This window comes from Oncorhynchus clarkii, chromosome 21, assembly GCF_045791955.1.
Source record: "Oncorhynchus clarkii lewisi isolate Uvic-CL-2024 chromosome 21, UVic_Ocla_1.0, whole genome shotgun sequence".
Classification (NCBI taxonomy): Eukaryota; Metazoa; Chordata; class Actinopteri; order Salmoniformes; family Salmonidae; genus Oncorhynchus; species Oncorhynchus clarkii.
Genome location: NC_092167.1, coordinates 14,828,806 through 14,850,193, shown reverse-complemented (window position 1 = coordinate 14,850,193; position 21,388 = coordinate 14,828,806). Strand labels below are relative to the sequence as shown.

General features: G+C 42.3%; 1 protein-coding gene and 1 long non-coding RNA gene across 5 annotated transcripts; one reads left to right on the top strand and one right to left on the bottom strand.

Moving 5' to 3' along the window:
• The first annotated feature begins 571 nt into the window (after nt 1-571).
• On the top strand, nt 572-18,039 carry LOC139378618 (transcription factor GATA-3-like). 4 transcript variants are annotated; one of them, XM_071120944.1, is made up of 6 exons: nt 572-648; nt 6,460-6,806; nt 8,279-8,812; nt 11,403-11,548; nt 13,539-13,664; nt 16,527-18,039. In XM_071120944.1, the coding sequence occupies exons 2-6, from the start codon at nt 6,569-6,571 to the stop codon at nt 16,806-16,808; spliced, it is 1,326 nt and encodes a 441-aa protein (XP_070977045.1). In that variant the 5' UTR covers nt 572-648; nt 6,460-6,568; the 3' UTR covers nt 16,809-18,039. The 4 variants fall into 4 exon arrangements, with proteins under 4 accessions (XP_070977045.1, XP_070977046.1, XP_070977048.1 ...); XM_071120945.1 differs by having other exon boundaries at nt 8,279-8,755; nt 16,527-16,965; XM_071120947.1 differs by lacking the exons at nt 572-648; nt 11,403-11,548 and adding an exon at nt 11,608-11,648 and having other exon boundaries at nt 6,091-6,806; nt 8,279-8,755; nt 16,527-18,032.
• Nucleotides 2,652-5,772, bottom strand: LOC139379372 (uncharacterized). The gene is made up of 3 exons (XR_011628380.1): nt 5,714-5,772; nt 4,542-4,692; nt 2,652-2,776 (listed from the first exon to the last, which is right to left on the bottom strand). It is a non-coding gene; the product is annotated as an uncharacterized lncRNA (long non-coding RNA).
• Nucleotides 18,040-21,388: the final 3,349 nt, after the last annotated feature.

Here is a 21,388-nt window from a genome sequence, read left to right as displayed (position 1 = left end):
GAAGTGTGTTTGTGTATATATGTGTGTGGACGCGCGTACTTGAGTACCTCTATACACATATATTGAAATGGTCGATGACACGCAAATATTGATTACTGGGAGTTGCAATCAAATATAATTTTTATTTTTCGAAATTCACGCATACTAGACACAGAAGCATGCCGTGCTCCGTGATTTCTAACGCCCACTATACCATCCCATGATTAGTTAGCTACAAGGCTAAGCTATAGGCTACTTTGACAGTGTTACCGATGCTAAAAATACGAGCCGACCAAATACTACAACAGCTACATGCGCCATAAACAGCAGTCCACCTCTCTGAACTCATAAAGTGGAAAAATGTCCTAATAGTGGTCTATGGGCAATCGGTTAGACTAACTATGTTTTTCCTCCTTAGACTCCACCGACCCGGAAGAGCTCTGATCTGAATGTACAGATGCTTTGGTTGGCCTGTAGGAGTGTATGTGCGTGTGTGTGTGTGTGTGTGTGTGAGTAAGTGACTCTGGGCTGAGGGCGCGCGCGCCTCGGTTTTTTCCCCTACGCATCTCGCTCTCTCTAAATGCCATCGGCGCTTCGATCTCCATGTCACTCTTTCCTCACATCTGCAGCCGATCAGAAAAAAAACGACCGCGAACCTCTATTCCACAGGTCAGTAAATATTTAGATTTCTATAAAGCAAGTCTGTCTGTCTGGCTGTCCTTCAGCGAAGAACACAAAGTCTAGCTCTTAAAGGTACATACTAGTTAGTCCCTTCCAGCCTCCCTCTGTGTTTTCTGTCCAGCCAGGCGTATGTCCAGAAATGAATTGATGAGCAAGTTTGTACCATGACTTTAAAAACGATTTTCGAATATAGAGTTTTTGTAGTGCATCTTTAGGAAAAAGACACACATGCTTTTTGTTTAGTGAATTGCAGAGTCCGGTTAAACAGCTCCGTTTTCTCAACATGTGTAGAGCTTTTCTGCATGTCTTGTCAAACAGAAAAGTGGTTAAAAAGACACACGCGACGCCATTGTTGTCTCTTATGTTTTTACTGTAGCCTATATGTGTTTGGCTGCGTTTGTGACAGGCGTTTGGTTAGGGGATATTCAGTCTAAAGTAGTTTTCGAAAATAAAAATATATATGCTGTAAATAGGCTTTAGGTGGTCTTCAATAATCGTTTTAACAAATCGTTCTTTTTTTCGTTTTTCACGTTTCCAAATTGCTTTGGAATTTATTGCAGTTAACGCACTAGATTCTGAGAGTATTTTACCTACCTCGCGCCTCCCGAAATACAGAAGATGAAGGATTTTAATGATCTATTACCACCTGAGTTGGTGACAGGCAGAATCCCTTAACCCATGAAATTGATCTGATTTACCTCGCCAATGGGTCATAAAAGAAAGGAGTTGGATTTGCTGAGGCTGCATTCCCCCTTTTCCATCACGTCTGTGGTCGATATGGCTTGATTTGGAGATGAGCTGTTACATAGAATGAATAGGATACGAAATTAAGGGCATCACAGTCGCGCTATCATGGGCAGAGCTCGAGCGGTTATTTGCATACAGAGCTCAGAACGGGCTGGGAAATCGCGCGCCGTTGTATTGATTTATGCTGAATGCTTCCCCAACAGCTGTGTTTTGGAGATAGGGAGGCTGGCCACTCACATAATCACGAGGTGGGTTACCTTTTAAATAAGGATACAATCTGCCTCCAATCTCCAAATCAGACCACGACAGAGATGGACAGGACACTGAGTGTGGCTTGAAATGTTGATATGTCGAAGTTCTTTGTTTGTGTGTTTATGAAGTTCTCAAATGATGTTAGCTACCTGTCGGATTTATTTAGACGTGTTTGATATGTATGCTAATTAGCAATAACACTTTGTTATGTAAAAAAGGGGTGAACAAATTCAACAATTGTCAATGGATTTATTTGGTAAAATACGCCATAAGAGCACTACATTTGATGTTGTTTAAAGCAGAGTAACCGAAAACAGTAGCATCCAAATGGAGGCTTTGTGGGCCTGGCGATGCCGCCGTTAAGAGAGCGGAGGTGAACAGCGATCACACGGATAAGCATCTCTCTCACTCAATTGACAGAGTACCTTCATATCTTTTTCTTGTTACTGAAGCTAAAGCATTACCGAAAACATAATCTGTACTCGAGGTAAAATGTTCCAAAATCTTTTCTCATTTGAATCATTCTAAGAAATACACCTCATTTTTCAAGTTTCATTCACACCGAGAATAATTTCACGCCCTCGTTTTGGTTCTAAGAATCTGAACTGGTTCACATAGTTAATTGAGTACAACAAGAAGCGTTGTTCTTGAAAAGATCAGAGAATATTGTGGCATTAGTCATCTTATACCTGTAGCCTATATTTATAGGCTATATGCCACACGCCACAACTCGAGGTTTAACATTTTGTCATGCATGATATCGTTTTGAATTATATGAAAATGCCTGTTTTCGGTGTAATTTTTTTTCTCTATTTCAGCATATATGAAAAGCATTATTATTATTATCATTATTAATAGTAATAATAATAAATAGCTGTTCGTTGATTACATTTAAATTATCCTGTAACACACACATGAAAGTCCGAATGCGTTTCTCTCTCCTTCGCTTAAAAAAAATGTCTCCGTCTTCATCAAGATAATAATAATGTATTCCAGTGGTGACTGGAGTGAAGTAGCTCCAGCGGGTAGAGAGAGTGCCGGGCGAGGCCCGCTGCCCGAGGCGGTGTCCTCTGGTTCACCCTGGATCCGCGCCTCGCGGCTGTTTGGACAGCTTTACCTGCAACATTAGAATGAAACTGTAAAATCTAAACCCATCAAAAGTCTCCTAAGCCAGATGCCGGCACTTTAATTACATTTCATTTCTGGGCCTTCTCTGTTTTTCATCTGCCCCAAAACTGGGTTACAGTGCAAGAGCGTCAGGGAAGCTTGCTTTAGAATGTGCTTATCTCCCTGTTTTAATGATGCTTCAATGGTTGGACACACATATATCATCAACCAAAAATATATCAAAAAAATGTAATAGATACAATTTATAGTAATAAATTGAATAGCCTATATGGTATTATCAATATGCATATTATTATCATTAGTAGTAGTAAAAGTAGTGGTAGTAGCAGTAGCAGTAGTAGTGTAGGCCTAGTAGTAGTGTTATTATGATTATTATAACTATTATTACTACTATTATTGTTGTTATTATAATAATATGTATTATTATTATGAGACTATAACTACCACCTAATAATTACAACCTTGGGAAATACATTTGTCATAATTACAGTTAGCCTAGGAGGGGGGGAGGGGGGGGGGGGCAAAATGTGGACACAGTAAACAAAGAGGTGCTATCTATAACGCTCATCTCACTCTGACAATGAAATAATCCGGCGCTGTCTTAAATTCTCACCCTCGGTGAAATGTGTGATGTCTTCTGATTTTAATCAGCGTTCCCTGACATAATCGCTCACAAATGATCTCCCCAGTCTTCTGCTGTGCCCGCCACCAGGCAAAACTACCAGCCACCATACTACCACCAACATTTATGAATCAGACGGCGTGTAGTAGACTAGACATCTGCTTTTTATTTGGTTTGTTTTGGTTATTTTATCACGCACACACAGACACGCACGCACGCACGCGCACTCACCCACAGACAGCCCCCCCCCCCCCCCCCCTACTGCTGTGACAGTGGTGGGGATTTACAAATGACAACTTTTAAAGGGGACCAGTTTTTATTCCACTCTCTTTCCCTCTTGACACTGAAGCTTGGGAAATCACGTCTTGAGAGATGTCCCACTCTGTAAGCTTCCAGGCATCCAGACAAGAAACAAAAAAACAGTATCAGGATTTTTACATTTACATGTGTTGCCTCGGAGCACCTATAACGCATAGCCTACTTGGTGGATAATGGAGCGCGATACTTTTCAAGAGGATAATTACACGAGTCCGTTGACAGCTCGACAATGGCTGTGAGATTGTTCGATGTGAGGCGGTACAGCAGTTTCCATCCAGGTTCAGTCTCAGGTTCGCTTGAGTGAGACATGCTCTCTGGGTATCCTGGAGAGGGATAAAAGCGTGCTTTGCCAAATCAGCAGTATTTCTGTTTCTCACACATTAACTCCATGCACCCGACTGAGAACGGCGGTGGTAAAATGCACAACCTCCAAAAGACTAAAAGGCCATCTACAAATATCACAAATGTAGCTATCCTATTCTGTAAAATAGGCCTACCTCATTGCATAAGATGGATGTGGCAGTTATTGTTGTGGTCATGCTCTGAATATCAAATGCTCCGATGGAGACCCTGACTTTTTTTTTATGTATCATTCCCTTCGTGTCAGTTTGCATTCGTGATAGTGCACTTTGGAAAATGATATGGTATCGATTTTTATGCCAATGCAAGGCTATTAATATAATATTATTTTTCTCCCCTTGTAATGTCTGTGTGCATACAACTCACTATACGATTTCTTTTTTTATATGCGTAATTAACGGCTAGCGTACCTGGTTACAGAATTGTGCTTATAAATGATTAGAATTTTACTCACTGGAAAAGGGCGCGCGCATTTCCTCCCCAGAACAGCCTGCGCGCTCTGCTCTGCTTGCTGAGAGGGTTCATTTCCTGGCTGTTTACTCTGGAGATGACGTCACGTCCAGTGGCGTCGCAGAGGCTGCCTGTGTCAGTACTTTGTGCAGCACCTAAAAGAACAGCCCCCTATTATACAATGACATGCTGCCAATCGGAGAGTATGGGGTAGCCAAACTGGGAATTAGATACAAAATACCTCCCCACGGGGCAGCCCACCCCTCCCACCTATTACTGTGCAATCAAGTGGAACAAGTGGTACACTGCCACATTCATACCTGACATTGGCATATGGAGTAATTAGATGATCTGGTCTATGGTGTCAGTATGAATTTATTGAATTAGTCAATTCAAGATCATACACTATAGAACCAATGACTGCATCCAGTCACATTTAATGCAGTCTTTTTTAGTTAATACTGACATGTCAGGGCATTTGCTGCTTGTCTATCTGTGTGTTGGGGGAGAAACTAGAGGTCTAATACACTGGGAAAATACTCTCTCTCGCTCAGTCTGTTAAAGTCAACTGAGGAGCCAGGCAGTAATGCAGTGGAGTGTTTTCAGACTGCAGTTCAGCCGCTCTGGCGTCCTCGCCCGCCCCTGCTCTGTGAAGCGAGGAAATCAGCCCAATTTGGGGAGTTAAGTCGTAGCCTGCCATTATAATAACGCGCCTGTCACCGCGAGAGGACGCACTGTCACAATTTTAAGGAAATGGGCGTCCCACAACCTGCCAGGTTGCCACTGGTCCCTCGTTATTGAGCAACAGGCTTCACTTGCTGTCTCTTTATATTTATATATATTTTTAATGACAAGCTCGGAAATATTATTGTGGCCAGCAGGATTCATTGATTCAGATACTGCATTAAAAAGAAGTCTACTTAAGAATAGAAAATAATATAATTAAATAGATGTGTTGTTTTTAATGTTGTCTTCATGAGATGTGCATTTAAGATGTTCATATTTACATATTTAGTACAGTCTATATGTCCATATTTCGTTATAAAAATGACTTTATTATGGGTTATAATTTAGTTATAATGCACAATGCATTGTGAATAATGGGCATGAAGGCGTTTGTGTACCGGTATTTGCTTTCAAGAAAAATAATCTGAATATGAAATTAAATGTACTTACTATTGGTGAGACTCTTGCAGGGTCTGTGAAAGAAAAATCCGTGCAGCAGTTCTTGGTCATCTCTCCTGGCCCACAATATTCAATTAGGGCGAGCAGGGCAGGCCCCTCCCCCACTGATGACACTGACAGACCCTCCTTAAGTTGCGTCGCGCCCCAGCTGTCTGCAAGCATTGAGCTGCCTGGCGCCATCCTGAAAGAATGCCTTCACTGTAAAAAAAAAAAAAAAAACAGAGAGAGAGCGAGAGAGAGAGAGACATACACACACTGGGACGGAGAGAGTTCAGAGAGAGCTAGAGAGAGTGGGTGAGAGAGCTAGAGAGAGAGCGAGAGAGAGAGAGAGGGAAGCGAAGTAAGCGGAGAGGGTTGCCGCTGCGCACAAACAGAGATTTGATCTGTGAGTTCGGTGCTAGTCAGTTTGCACTAAGCCACCTACTGCAAACAAGGCTGCGTCTAAACATATACCTCTGCAACTTGTTGAATCGGCTTTATAATATAGAAACTTTGTCAGGGAAAAGTTAAAGAACTTTTGAGTGGGACTGGATACGACCTTGGACCTATTTATGACAACATTCAAGTGAAACATTATTTTTTGAATGTATGTTTTGAACAATTTTATTTGATTTATTACATGGGCAAATTCACATTAATGTGAATCCCTGCCAAATAATCGCATTTGAATAGACTGAAAATAACAGCATAGGGGGAACAACGTCATTTTTAAATACATTTTTATTTTTCATCTCCAGGTGAACGAAGAAAACTGTGGATTAAACAAAGCAGGAATTCGGACAGATTTTTTTCTTACTTGACTTGAATCGCTTCACTCCGGTGTATATGAACGTTTGCTAAAAAGCTATGGAAGTATCAGCGGACCAACCCCGATGGATGAGCCATCACCACCCATCGGTCCTAAACGAACAGCATCCCGGCTCGCACCACCCGGGCCTCGGCCACTCGTACATGGACCCCTCGCAGTATCCCCTCGCCGACGATGTGGATGTACTGTTTAATATCGACTCACAGGGCAACCACGTATCTCCATACTATGGGAACTCAGTTCGAGCCGTCCAGAGGTATCCACCTCCTCCACATAGTAAGTACTGCTTCATTGCGCATTGTTTTAGGCTACTATTGAATTAGAGACATCGACCTCTTATTTCAATGTGGTGTGGTCAGATTTAACTCAGATAGAGCTAACATAAGACTAATTCGTCTTCAGATGGTTGTCCATTTTAAAATGTCTGAACCGAAGTATTTGTCTAATAGGTTTAAGCCAGCGGATCCTGCTAATTAAAAAATGCGAGGGCCATGTGAAACCATTCAGTCCTCTGTTATGTGTGGCTTACCTCTCTGGTGGTGTACCTTTGGTTTCATATGTTTCCCGTTGTGAGTATAGGTCTGTGTTATAACAGTGAGTAAGACCACTCTGTTTCATGGTTTTACTTCTATGTTCAGTGCTATTTTAGCACAGTGAAATCAGATGTAAGAAGGGAAGGTGGTAAATATCAGTCGAGCAATTTGAAATCAATGACAAATGTTTAAATTAAATCAATTAACGTGAATTACAGATGAACAACACGTTACTATTGTCAAATATGACATGTATTTTTGTATCATGGTTAATATCATTAAAATATGTTACCTAACGAATGAATGTGTAGACCTACAGAGATCATTTGGAAAGGCCCCATGCGATATATTTGGTCATTTCAGACTATCATACTTCACCACACAACCGTGTACATTTCATGGCAGGTAAACTATGAGTTATCATTTAATTATAGATATTCTTGTAGAGAAAATAACTGCGGAAGAGCAATTGGTTTAATTTATTGACATGACTTCCTGAACGGAATAGTGAATCATGACCCGTTTTCTGTAGCGATGCTTCCTATGCTAAAACACCACTGTTCAAACCCTCTGCACTGACAATGGCGTGCTACTCACACTGCTGCTCTGACACAGTTATTCAGGCCCTGGGTTTCGGCTAGACCAAAAAAATAAAGCAGGCTGGAGTCAAGAGGGGCAATTTGGGTCAGAGCATGTGTTGTCAGGTGTGTAGGCCTGGTGTGCAGTTTAATCTTGTGTCCCCGAATATTAAATCGCGAGTGAGGTTTTACTAAAATAGCGTATGTTTAAAAAAAATGTTTTCCATGATCGGGTTTCTTAATGGAAATAATCAAAAGTCTAAGTCATTGTAGTTTCAGTTTCTCCACTGGTAAAGCACATCTGAATTCACTCATATAAACAAGACCTTGTCATATTTATAATGTTTTGTTTCAATAGAACGTGTGACTAAACGTTTTTAATTGACAGTGACTGAGGTGCACCTTTAATTTGTCACGAAGTGATATTATTTGTGTAATTTTCAAAGCAGGCCTAGACCTACATGGCGATGTCAAACTTAAACCAGCATACATGTGAGATATTGTTTAAAGTCAACAAAATGATCATAAGGGAAAGTGATCAAATCGTGAGAGTAGGCTAATTGAATGTAGGCTTATTGTAATTTTCTTCACCGAGAAAAATACTGACATCTTTCTATCATCCTATTTTCTATTACAGGTAGTCAGGTGTGTCGCCCCTCTCTACTGCACGGCTCTCTGCCGTGGCTGGACGGAAGCAAAGCAATGCAGCACCACAGCACTTCCCCATGGAACCTGAGTCCTTTCCAGAAGAGCTCACTGCACCACGGTTCCCCGGCAGGTCTCTCTGTCTACCCTTCGGCGTCCTCCTCCTCCCTGTCCGGGGGCCACTCCAGCCCGCACCTCTTCACCTTTCCCCCCACTCCTCCGAAAGACGTGTCCCCGGACCCAGGCATCTCCACTCCGGGCTCAAGCAGCAACAGTCGCCAACAGGAGGAGAAAGAGTGCATAAAGTACCAGGTGTCCCTGGCCGAAAGCATGAAACTGGAGTCTCACAGCCGGAGCATGGCATCAATCGGAGCGCAATCCTCCGCACACCATCATCACCCCATCGCCACATACCCATCCTATGTCCCCGAATACGGCCCAGGCCTCTTCCCACCAAGTAGCCTGATAGGTGGGTCATCTTCTAGTTATGGTTCCAAAACAAGACCAAAAACAAGGTCATGTTCAGGTAGGCGTGCATTTTATTATATTACCATTTGATTTCACCTTAGAATATATGGCATTGATGACATCCAGGTGTAATCCCAATGTACCCGTTTCAGAATCAGGACCTATTTTCGTTCTTCACAACAAAACAACTCTTATTTGTGGATATTGGCATGCCATGTAGCTTTGAGTGACAGCCAAGGCCTTTCTCCAGCCCTTGCAGGACCATAGAAAGTCAAATGTGTCTCAAAGGGGCTCGTGCACAAGATTCGTTTGAGAGGAAAATACAATGGCAGTGCCAAGGAAAGCACTTGGCGGTAATAATAATGAGAATGAATAATAATAGCAATAACAACAACAACAACAATAATAATAACAATAATAATACATTCTAAATAATGATACAAAAAATCTTGCATGGATAATCCAGGTTTCTATCGCTACATCAATTTGACTGAGTAACACTTTTAATTGGGGACGTTATAACGTTTCTATATGTTATTAGGCTACACAAACATATTTATTAATCGCATTCAATCAACGCCCTTATTTGTGAGAACACATTTCTTTTAATAGAAAGCGAATTAAATCATTCAAAGTGCATTTGCCCACATGAGATTGAACGATTTTCCACTTTCCAAAGCAAAGGAAATTAGTCCAGTGAACGATTAAACAGCCTTAGTACCCTTAAATCAGAATAGTTTTAAGCTGTGCCTAAACCAGATCTGTTTTCAGTTGTTCTATGTTTCACATAGGGAAAGAGAGATAGGCTAAATCTGTGACCGCGGCCTCCATGCCGGAATGGCTGTCTCGCGCCAGTTTATATGTTTAAGATAATCCCATTACTGTCAGACTGGTGCACGCGACAGTTGTATTGTTTACGCAGAGCCAGTAATAACTTTGATAGAGTCCGGATGCGGGGCTGCATTGAGAGGGGGTAATCACGAATGAGCACTCTCCGTGGCAGAGGGGCACGACTGGCGAGGCGGAATGTTATCCAAGCAAGTGGGGGTAATTAAAATAAAAGGTTATTCAGGCTCTGCTAGAAACCAGTTCACTGTAATGAGATTAATATCAGTGCCACATAGCATTTGGAGAGATATAGAAAACAGTGGATTAGACGATGCATATCATCAGGCTTATTCAATGCTGAATAATATTCACTTATTACTACAAAAAAATAAATCATTTTAATTTGTGGATTAAGTATGTGTGTGCTGTAATATGCGTAAAGATACATCCTCTAAAATGAATCTTAAAGAGGTTATCTATTAATGAGGTCATATAATAGAATGTGTCTACATTGCAAATGTATAGTTGAAAATAAGTATTGGAGAAAGGTCGACTCTGTGGTCTTCTAAACATAAATCCCGGAACACGCCTTGCGCAATTCAAAATCCTGTAGTAGCCTATTTCTCAGAGCCCTATTGTGGAGTGGATACATTTGTTTAGCTGCGTTAGCCAGGCTCCACTATAAAACCACTATTGATTCACAACGTCCTCGGTGTCTGCTGAGGTATCTGGAATGTCTATCACATCCAACAAGGCAGGACCAGAAGTGACGCATATAAGTCTCTGAAGAAGTGGAGCGATTTTTGCCGTCGAAAGGGGAAGTGCGGGTGAGGAGAGGCACACAGGCACGGCACAGCGCAAGGCCTCCTCTCTATACGCGTCTATGCTTTCAAATAATTCTGCCGCGCTGCTCGGTTGTTTCAGTTTCAGTGGCGAGGCCACATATGCCTGGGGATCAGGAGACCCCCTTAATGAAACTGTTAACGCGCCTCTCACCTGTCGGTGTCACTAGAGAAGTGCCAGTCAAACCCAAATGCTGGTTTGGAAAGACAGTGGTCATTCCAATCAAATAAACAGGCCTACATATGAATGAATTCGCCTGTTTTACAATAACATATTGTTATTATTACTATACACCACTGTGAAATGAGAGGTTGTGTGTGTGGGAGAAAGAAGAGGGCACATTTTAATCACAAAAACATGATTGAGTCCATAGATTATGCACGCCCTTTTCTAAAGATAGGCTATCAGTTTGTATTAATATATTATGTATTTGATGAAATTATGTGTGACCTCATTGTGACAGTAATCGACCATAATAGACCTGCTTTATTCAATGATAGTCAGATGTTTGTATGATGTCAGACGTATTGTATGAGGTCATTTTCGAAACACTATGAATTGGAAAAGGCCTACTAACTCCAGGGTCAAATGTTGATATCAGTTGTAGCCTAACAGAGGCTGGGCTTTTTTGCACTTCGAATATTCACTGCATTGTTATAGGCCCACTGTATTATTATTATTACTATTATTAATAGTACTAGTAGTAGCAGTAGTAGTAGTAGTAGTAGTAGTAGTAGTAGTATGTTTACTGGTATACTTGGTATACTTTGTATTATTATTACTGTGTACTATGAATGTTATGCTACTATTATAATTAATTATTTTGTGTGATGACATTTTCTACGATGTTTATAAAAGCCTTTCTCCTTCTTGACCTGAGGGATCAAGTGTTTCAGATGTGAGATGCTATGTTTAGTTTAAAAGGGGCGAACTGATCTCGGCGCTCTCTCCATGTTGTGTATCGTTTCTGCTTTCAGAAGGTAGAGAGTGCGTTAACTGTGGAGCTACGTCGACCCCGCTCTGGAGGCGGGATGGCACTGGTCACTATTTGTGTAACGCCTGCGGACTCTATCACAAGATGAACGGGCAGAATCGGCCCCTCATCAAACCCAAGCGACGACTGGTATGTCCCTGCCACTTTGTATTGATGACACTTCCGTCTTTCTCTCTTTCTCTACCCAGGAAGAAGTGTTAGCTGCAGGAAATTGACTCGCCAAGTGCAGGTCTCGAATTCTTTTAGATATACAGTAATAGCAAACTGCAGATTTATTATTACTATTGTTTTGCATTTTTTTTAATGATTTGCTTCATCAATTATTATTTTTCCCGCTTCAATTGCCCTACTGTTTGATATTTCTTAGAGGGAAAAAAATAGGAGAAAATATATTCCTCTTATTCTGCATTGAGGCAAATCGAAAATATTCCATCCAAGTCCTCACTGCCCACATATAAATAATATCTGCAGTTGACATACTGTAAATGGCATACTTAGAATTTGACGTTTATATGGTTTAGATGAGAGATATGGGCTACCATGCACCCTGCAGTATTTGGAGAGGAACCCCCTGAACTTTTGAACACCAGAAAGCTATAGAGCTCTATAGAGCAGTTCCCCCATCTCCCTGCATGGTTAGATAAAAGCGAACACTTTCTAGGCAGGGGACGCCTCGCGTGGACTGCTCGTTTAGCAGCCAGCCAGCTTCTAGCCTATATCCCCCCTTCTCTCTCTAATGTGAAAACCCGACTTCCCAGGAAAAAGCTGCCGGATATCTGAGCAGCGCAGATAAGTCGCTTTTAACAACATAGCCCGCTTCCCCAGTCTAAACATGAAGGGGACCGGGGACCGAATCAGCGCAAGGAGCGGCCCAGGGCACGCAGGAGTCACGACTCTAGATTGTTCTTCTCAGAACTCAGGGAATCTCTGCAGAATGTTCAAATACTGAGGGAAAATAGTAAGAAAAGGAAAATAGAAAAGAGAGAGGGAAGTCTGAAGAAGAAGTCTGGCAGGAGATGGATACAGTGAGCTCCATTTTCTAGTACACAAGCACTTTATTTTCGCGTTAATGGAACTCAAGATTGGTGTGCAAAGCAATTACATTATTTAAGTCACGCATGAACATGGGTTATTAGACCACCAGATGTAGATAATTGGAAATCCCTCCGAAAGATAGTGTAGTGCCTTTTGTTTAGCCCATTCGGTGTTAACGGGTACTGTGTCCTATTCGGTCATCTCGTCTATCGATTGGTTTTATAGATTATAACATCAATGTCAGGCCGGCCAGTAAACTGGCGTCTGAGGCAGGCGTTTCAATCCATGGGAATGTAGAGTCCTCTCCCCATGCAAGTCGAAACGTATCTCTAATGTAAAGCAGGGCATTAGCCCGTCCCAATTTTTAAAAACAATTTTCTGTAATTGGCTAATAGGCAATGTGGTCGGTATGGCGATATTCAAACTTATATTGCGATATTTAAGTTTACCATCTTCATCCACAAGCATATAATTTTGTCCATTTTATTCATTAGCCATGTCAAATTGTGAATCCCCCTTGACAGCTCAACATGATTGGCTATGTAAAAACAACATAATAATGATTATTTGATCTTGCTATGCACACATTGATGATTTAACATATATTTTTCCTCCCATGGGAGGCTGGAGATTTGTTTTAAAAATACATAATTCTGTCCGCCATCATGCTCTCACCGTAAAACTAATTGTAGTTTATTTGTATAAACTGTTGAGTTTCATATTTAAATACAAGGAGCAGACAATATCTTACTGTTACTTAAGCACTTAGTCGCTTTAACGGGGACATTTTTATCAGATTTAATAGGTCCCATTTCATGCCACTGCTTTTATGTAATCTGTAAATATTTACTCTTGACAGGACATGTGCGCATGATGCTATTTTTAGTCTCGAGTCAAAGTAGCGCTGTTTTGTAATGTTGTCTTTATTTTAAAACTAGTTGCAGAAAGTTGATAGACAGAACTTTGCAGAAAGCTATATGTTAGTAATGTATTATAATAGCATTATAAATGCAACATTTGGTTTGATAACCTAGGAAAAGGCCTTATGACTGATATGCATTTTTTTAAATCTCCTTTTCACCAGTCTGCAGCAAGACGGGCAGGAACATCATGTGCAAACTGTCAAACGAGCACGACAACACTGTGGCGAAGAAACGCAAACGGGGACCCCGTGTGTAACGCTTGCGGTCTATACTACAAACTGCACAATGTAAGCAAAACAACAGCCTTTACATTATAGTAAGATATCTACTAACTTATCTAAGCATGTGTCGTCTTTCATATCCTTTTTTATTTCTTCCTCATTTTTCTTTATTTTCATTTATTCTCTCCTCCCTTTTTTCTGTACATTCAAAGCTTATTTGTAATTTCTATAGTTCTTGAAATATTTATCGCAGTCGTCCCTATCGAGAATTGTGGGGTCACAAGCGATAAGAAATATAATTCATATGATTTATTCGCAGTAAGTCACATGTACGAATATATGAATATATGAGAGAGACGAATTAAGCCGCGTGCTTACAGCTTGGCTTTTGAATATCAAGAGCTTAATTAAAATTCGATTAAATTTCAGACCGATCTTATTTCAGGCCTTTTGGTTACATCCGCGCCAGGGACTTGGAGTCCCCCTCTGACCACCAATCCGCCTGATTCGTTTTGGGGCGTGCTGGTTACTGTCTCATCACATCATTTCACTTACCTCAATCTGAGGACCCCCAGGACCAGTTATCTCTCTCTCTCTCTCTCTCTCTCTCTCTCTCTCTCTCTCTCTCTCTCTCTCTCTCTCCCTCTCTCTCTCACACACACACTGCAGCAAGACGAAGATCTGCTGCGTAATTTAACTAGCGAAACATAATAATATTATTATTATTAAACTTTACTTATAGCCTATTCAACCTTCACATGAGAGAGCTTGCCCCACAAAAATCCTCCAGAGTTTGTCTGATAGGGTATCCCTTATCCTCGCGCTAAGGGTGTATAGCCTATCCTACTACACTCGCTTGTCACGCAAGTGCTCCCTATTCAATATTTTCCCTATGTTGGTTTTGGCAGATTCTTTAAGACTGAAGAAAACGATTTTTACTCAGGTTATCAGGGAGAATAATAATATTTCCCAGTTACATATTATCTTTTGAAATGACCCGACCTCTGTTTAATTGCAACATTTGTTTGTTTTGGTTAATTCAGATTTCTGTTGGGGACTACTCACTTTGAAACAAATTCCACATTTTACATGGAACATTATATGAAGCCTCTCTCCCCTCGTGCACAATGACTCCTAACCTGCACAGTGGCCACAGTGGCTGCAGGTGACAGCAACCTAACGCTAACCTCAGAGACCTTGATAGCCTTTCCAGTTTGATAAGGCTGTAGGCTACAGTCAACCTGTATGGACATATTTATTGGATGCTTTAGAATTGTTTTTGTTGCCACAAAGATGTGACAGACAGTGTTGACACCCAAATAATTTTTTCCCCCTCCTTGACAATGTAAATCAATGTTCCTCAAAGTTCACTGATGTGTGAGTCAGGATGTTTGCAGTGTGGTCAATCCAAGACCATTGCATAAGGTTTGTGGTTGTTTTCAGGTTACTATAGGTGTGGGGAGAGGATATGAGGTTATGTATTGAATGCTCTGTGGTGGTCACTGAGTAAAGCTCTGAGTGTGTTGTGTTTTGTTTGATGCAATGGGGCGGAAGCCCAAAGGCCCAGGCTTCCTATGTGAGATGCATGGCATACATTTGAGCATCAAAGAGCATAGCCTGCCTGGCCAGCTTTAGTTGGGCGAGCTGCATTTCAACGCCTAGCTAGCAGCTAGAAACACAAAGAAGCCCTTCGCTTTTACCCGACGTTGTGTAGAGACAGTGAAACCACATCACTCAGGGGCCGTAGCTCTTTGCCCTATGCTAATCATCTGGGCCACTCTGTCCTAAAATATAGTCAGCGAAAAATGCCATTAACGTCTCAGAGAAAGTGGCAGAAGGGAGGCGGTGAAATCCCTGTTCCCATTTCTCAGGGAAGCCGTCCTAAAGATCAGGGAAGCAGCCGGCCTCATCCACCTCTCCTTCATAATCCTGCCCTGAGCTGGAATTCCATCATCCGGCTCTCATTCCCAGCTAAAACCTGTGCCGGAATATGGCAGCTCGGGCCATTTTGGCCAGCAGATGCCCATGCAGAAGGCTGCGATGGAGGGTTGAGGGTAGAGAGGCGGACTTGGCCGGCGACGATAGTCGTCATGGCCATGTGTCTCATTGGTTGGCTGGTTAGGACGGTGGCTGCCAGGCTCTATTTCTCTCTCTCTCTCTCTCTCTCTCTCTCTCTCTCTCTCTCTCTCTCTCGCTCTCTCTCTCTCTCTCGCTCTCTCTCTCTCTCGCTTTCCCTCATTCCATCTATCCAACTCTATCTATGTCTTTCCCTCTGTCTCCCTCTCCTTGGCATGGCAGTAGCCTAAGATCCAGCCCAGCTTAAGGGAATCAGCGTTTAAATCCAGCCAAAAGTGGACTCACACTGACACACACACACACACACACACACACACACACACACACACACACACACACACACACACACACACACACACACACACACATACACACACACTACTCTCCCCTACCCCCTCCCGCTAACAATGGGACAGACACATTTATTCTATAAATGGGACTCCATTACATATCACAGTGTCCCCCAAACCCTGAGCTCGACCTCTTTTGAAATTAGAAACCTATTTGTGTCGCCCCTCTCCAATTTTATTTGTTTTGTTTTGTTTTTTGTTTGTTGGTCCAAACGCATTGACACAATGCGAATGCGCTTTCCAAGATACGAGTGATAAACCGAGCTCAATGCTTGGATTTTTATTTACTTTCTTTGTTTGTCAGCGTTTTTCCCGCTTCATCAAAGTCCATCAGAAAGCACGAATGCTGCTCTTTGATATTTCGGCTCAGTTCTACACTGACTCAAATTCCTATTTCTGCTCCTTCAACTTAAGTAACTCCTTGACGTCACTTACCTATGAAATATGAATATTGAATAACTTGCTTGTTTTAACCCTGGTGCATTAACCCCATGTCCCCCAGATCAACCGACCTCTCACCATGAAGAAGGAGGGCATTCAGACCAGGAACAGGAAGATGTCCAGCAAGTCGAAGAAGAGCAAAAAGTCCCACGACAGCATGGACGACTTCTCCAAGAGCCTGATGGAGAAGAGCAGCTCGTTCAGCCCCGCCGCTCTGTCCCGCCACATGTCCTCCTTCCCCCCCTTCTCACACTCCGGCCACATGCTGTCCACCCCCACGCCCATGCACCCCTCCTCCTTCGCCCCTCACCCCCACTCCAGTATGGTCTCTGCCATGGGCTAGAAGAGCCCAACGGTACCACCCACCTCCCAAAACCCCTCAATCAACAACTAACCCCTCCCCCCCACCATCCGCTTACCCCCAGTTCTCTTCGCTTACCTGAATCCCAAGCTGAAAGACAACCAAACTGCTCCCTGCTACCCATAACCAACCGCTCTGCTCCATCACCAAGCCGCCTATGATCTGACCTCGGTGTGAGGGAGACAGGCTTTATGGGTCCTTGCATTTGTTCCGTTGTCTCTTTTTTAATCTTTATCAAGTGTATCTACTGGGATCCTCAAAGCCTGGCAGACTGACTCACTGACTGTGGTTTTCCGACTCCTGGGAAGACCGTTGTTGTTCTCCGGCCTGGGAGAAAAAAATCCTGAAGCTTCACCCACTCACTGACTGTGTCCTCCCAGCTGATAACCCCCAATCCGGAATTCCATTTGTGTGCAAAAATTAAATTTTTCATGGAAAAGCAAAGATGATAAAAACAAACCTTCCCACCCTACTTCACACACACACCTGTATGACAGCCCCCCCCCCCCACCCCCACCCTGAGCCGTGAGAAGACGAGAGGATATGAACTTTGAATATATTTGTACAAATTGTATGAAATACAGTACATTTAACGAAGACTTTTTAATTAAGTAAAATGCCCCTGGGCAGCTAACGACAGAAGGGTACGAGTCAAGGCAAGAAGAGACACTGCCGCTGAAGAGTAGAGGAAGAGAGGATGCCTCTGCTTCCTGGAGAGAGGGATAAGAGGAAAGGACAGAGAAAAGGACAGGCCTTCACTTTCGCCTGCTGGAAAACGTGTTTGACTGCATTAAGCTTCTAGAGAGTCTATTGTTCTGACTGCAGGCGTCTCTTTTTTGGATGTGCTATAGGTCTCGGGCTGTTGGTTTGTGTTCACATGCTAGCACATACACACACATATTCACACGTCATACTTTCACATACACACACAAACACACACTGCCACATTGGATCACCTGAAAGACTTTCTTCCGGCCCACAGATTATATGCATTGTGAAAAAAGTTCCTGTACTTGTTATTTGTATGTATAATTCAGAGTACCAAAAATACGAAAGAAACAAAGATGTAGAATTATTTCTTTATGTTATGCAGACTGAATGGTTGTAAAAGTTTAATAATAATCACTAGTGTAAAAAATGACTGCTTTTTGTTTCGTAATTATTTTTTTTTCTTTGAAAATAATAAACTAGTTTAATCTCTGTTGACATGTTAGCCTGTGGTTGCGATACTTATTTCGTTCTCTGGTGCGATGTTGTCGTGTGATGTTTGACACATCGTCACCCCACCCAGACCTGTCTGCAACACCCCCGGCCATTTTTACCCAGCATTCACAGCAGCAACTGACAGCTCTTGTGGTGAAGGACAAACAGGAAGTGCATAAATAAACAGTGGCACTGTGGCTGTAGGAGGGCTCACGTGCCGTTTTATGGCTAGACAGGCAGGCTAACTCTCACAGTCATTCTCACCATCACAACTGACCTGAACTTTAAATCGGGTCATAATGGAACAGAAAGCTTGGCAGAAATTCTCCTGTAGGTATCCGCTCGTTATTAGGAATTAGTCATGTTTCTGGAGAGAGCATGTGAAGTTAGAATGTGCCTTCAGAATTCCACAGTTCTACAGTATGGAGCTGATTGGTGAGGGTGATTAGTTGTCTCAGACAATTTAGGGAATTCATTTAAATCAATCTGGGGAATTCAGATCCTCATGTAGAATAAGAATTCTCAAATTCTTACATGACACATTTGTAGTTTCTTAGCGTCCATGTGCTTTTGTGGAAGTCGACTACATGATGTCAATATTACCAGACACAGCCATGATACAGCAATAGAAAACACATCAATCACAGAGACTTAAACAATATATTTGGTTGGAACAACTATTTCAGTACATTTTATCATCAACACACCAGACCCATGTGTAGCCTACACAGCAACATCAGTCAGATTTTATTTTGTCACAAGCAATTCCGCTAGTCCACCGCATACCTGTCTTTTGAAAACGATTACTGTTTTTGAATTGGAATTTTGAAGAGGAACTCGGCTTCGGTTTCGAACGCAGAATTGACCGCATTGTGGCTGAAGTTCCTCAACATCCCTCTCCTTCCCCATCAAGTGTAAAACATATTCATATACACATATTAATATACTGTACATACAGTGCCTTATGGAGAAATAGAATACTAAATTGATTGAGAAACAAGGAATTGAGAGTGCATGAACCATGGGAAGAAGAAGCCATCATCTCAACAGTGTTATTAGTGGCTGCTACTGCTACTGTATTGACTTTAATCCCACTGTACTCTGCCAGAGGGAACGAGAGCTATGTGATTGAGGAACAAGGATGTTATAGTATCGGTTTGGGTACATTAAATAACCAGAGCAAAAACATGCCCTTATTCTTAAATAGGGTTAATGGCCTTCAAAATCATTATTTTCTTTATTTAAAAAAGTATGAAAATCATATGATTTCTATTAAAGAGGGCATTGGGTTCGATTTGAAGTTCAACGTAATTCAAACAGCACACCATCTGTTCTGTGTTTGACCTTTTAAGACAGGATTTAGCATCCTTCCAGCCAAGTTTGCTAGCATTATACTCACCCAACTGGATTCCACTTACCACTATCTAATACTGAGTACTGTAGTCCTCGGTCACTGTCAAAATGTTCAAATAGTAATGACATAGTGTAAGTCACACATAAAAATTTTTTTCTGACTTTGAAGTGAAACCAAATAGCATCAATGGGATCATCTAGAGGTAGATCCTTTCCCTGGATCAACTAATTTGTAAAAAACAGACATGTTATGCAAACAAATCAAATCAAATTTTATTTGTCACATACACATGGTTAGCAGATGTTAATGCGAGTGTAGCCAAATGCTTGTGCTTCTAGTTCCGACAATGCAGTAATAACCAACAAGTAATCTAGCTAACAATTCCAAAACTACTACCTTATAGATACAAGTGTAAGGGGATAAAGAATATGTACATAAAGATATATGTACATATTCAGACATACACAGTGGCAATTCAGAGAATACAAGCACACGTTCCAGTCTCTAGTCCAGCTCCACCCCCTGTACTGACCTTTTCTTTGACTCCACTTCAGCGAGGCCAAACAGAAGTCTACCAGCCATTGGCCACAATTTGTTTCTGAGCCACTGTGTCCAATCAGGAGATTTGCTCCTGTGTTTTAACAGCGAAATTGAAGTAGGGAATGTAGGATGAGGATGGGAATTGTGTGTGTGTGTGTGTTTCTGTGTGTGTGTGTGTGTTTCTGTGTGTGTATTAAGGGGATTGAGGTGAACCCTTGGCCTGTGGCGGGACCCCATGTACCCTGGCCAACCTTTCACCTTGGCGCCGTGCTATGAGTGTCTGCCAAGGGTGACTGAAAGTCCACTGACAGACACAGGGTAGTAATATAAACAGATTTACTCCCACCCCTCTCTTTCCTATTCTCCACTCTCTCACATGATGGTTCTTCTGTCTTATAGGCCACAACTCTCCTTTTCCTCCCTCATTTATTTTCCTCCTCTAGCACTCTCTTATTACTCCCTTTATCTCTCTTCATCTTTCCTACTCATCTCTCTCTCTCTCTCTCTCTCTCTCTCTCCCTCCCTCTCTCTCTCTCTCTCTCTCTCTCTCTCTCCCTCTCACCCTCCCTCTCTCTCTCTCTCTCTCTCTCTCTCTCTCTCTCTCTCACCCTCCCTCCCTCCCTCTCTCTCTCTCTCTCTCTCTCTCTCTCTCTCTCTCTCTCTCTCCCTCTCACCCTCCCTCCCTCTCTCCCTCTCTCCCCCTCTCTCTCTCTCTCTCACCCTCTCTCTCTCCCTCTCTCTCTGTGCAGTTAGGGATGACTTTCCGGTAGATTAGGGACGGAGGCAGATGTGTCGTGGCAGGTGTTGATGTTCACTAATGAGCTCCTCTTATGGATGAATCTGACATATGTTGTGCCCCATACCATGGTCCAGTGCTCTCCATCCAGGTGTGACCATCTATGGGGTACACAGAGGGTGAACTGGGGTCCACTGGAGGTCAGAGGAAGCTCTGGGTGAGGTGTGTGTGTGTGTACTGAGTGAATGACTGAGTGAGTTAGTGTGTGTGTGTGTGTGTGTTTGTGTGTGTGGGTATTGAGTGACATTATATTCACACTAATTGGTGTTAGTGGTTCTAAACCTCTCTCTCATGTTTTTGTACTGTGTATATTGTGGTATAACCTGTTTTCAGTATAGGGGTTTTCTTTAGCAGTTTCAAATCATACAGTTGGCATGTTTTTTCTTTTCTAGCCTACCGGCTTTTTGTTCAGCCAAATGGAATGTGGTCTTGCCGTTATGCTATTGGTGTTTCAGCTGTTTTTCCACCAGGGCAAACCTTTTGCATCATTCTTAATTTTGACTCCATAATCACAGGAGGTTGGTGGCACCTTAATTGGGGAGGACGAGCTCGTGGTAATGGCCGGAGCAGAACAAGTGAAATGGTTTCAAATACATCAGACACATGGTTCCCAGGTGTCTGATGCCATTCCATTCGCCCCGTTACGGCCATTATCATGAGCCGTCCTCC

Excerpts from the sequence above, each read along its gene's own strand:
- LOC139378618 (XM_071120944.1), top strand. The coding sequence starts at position 6,569 with ATGGAAGTATCAGCGGACCAACCCCGATGGATGAGCCATCACCACCCA. Across the intron at positions 6,807-8,278 it reads GTATCCACCTCCTCCACATA|GTAGTCAGGTGTGTCGCCCC; the intron begins GTAAGTACTGCT and ends TTTCTATTACAG. Across the intron at positions 11,549-13,538 it reads TCAAACCCAAGCGACGACTG|TCTGCAGCAAGACGGGCAGG; the intron begins GTATGTCCCTGC and ends CCTTTTCACCAG.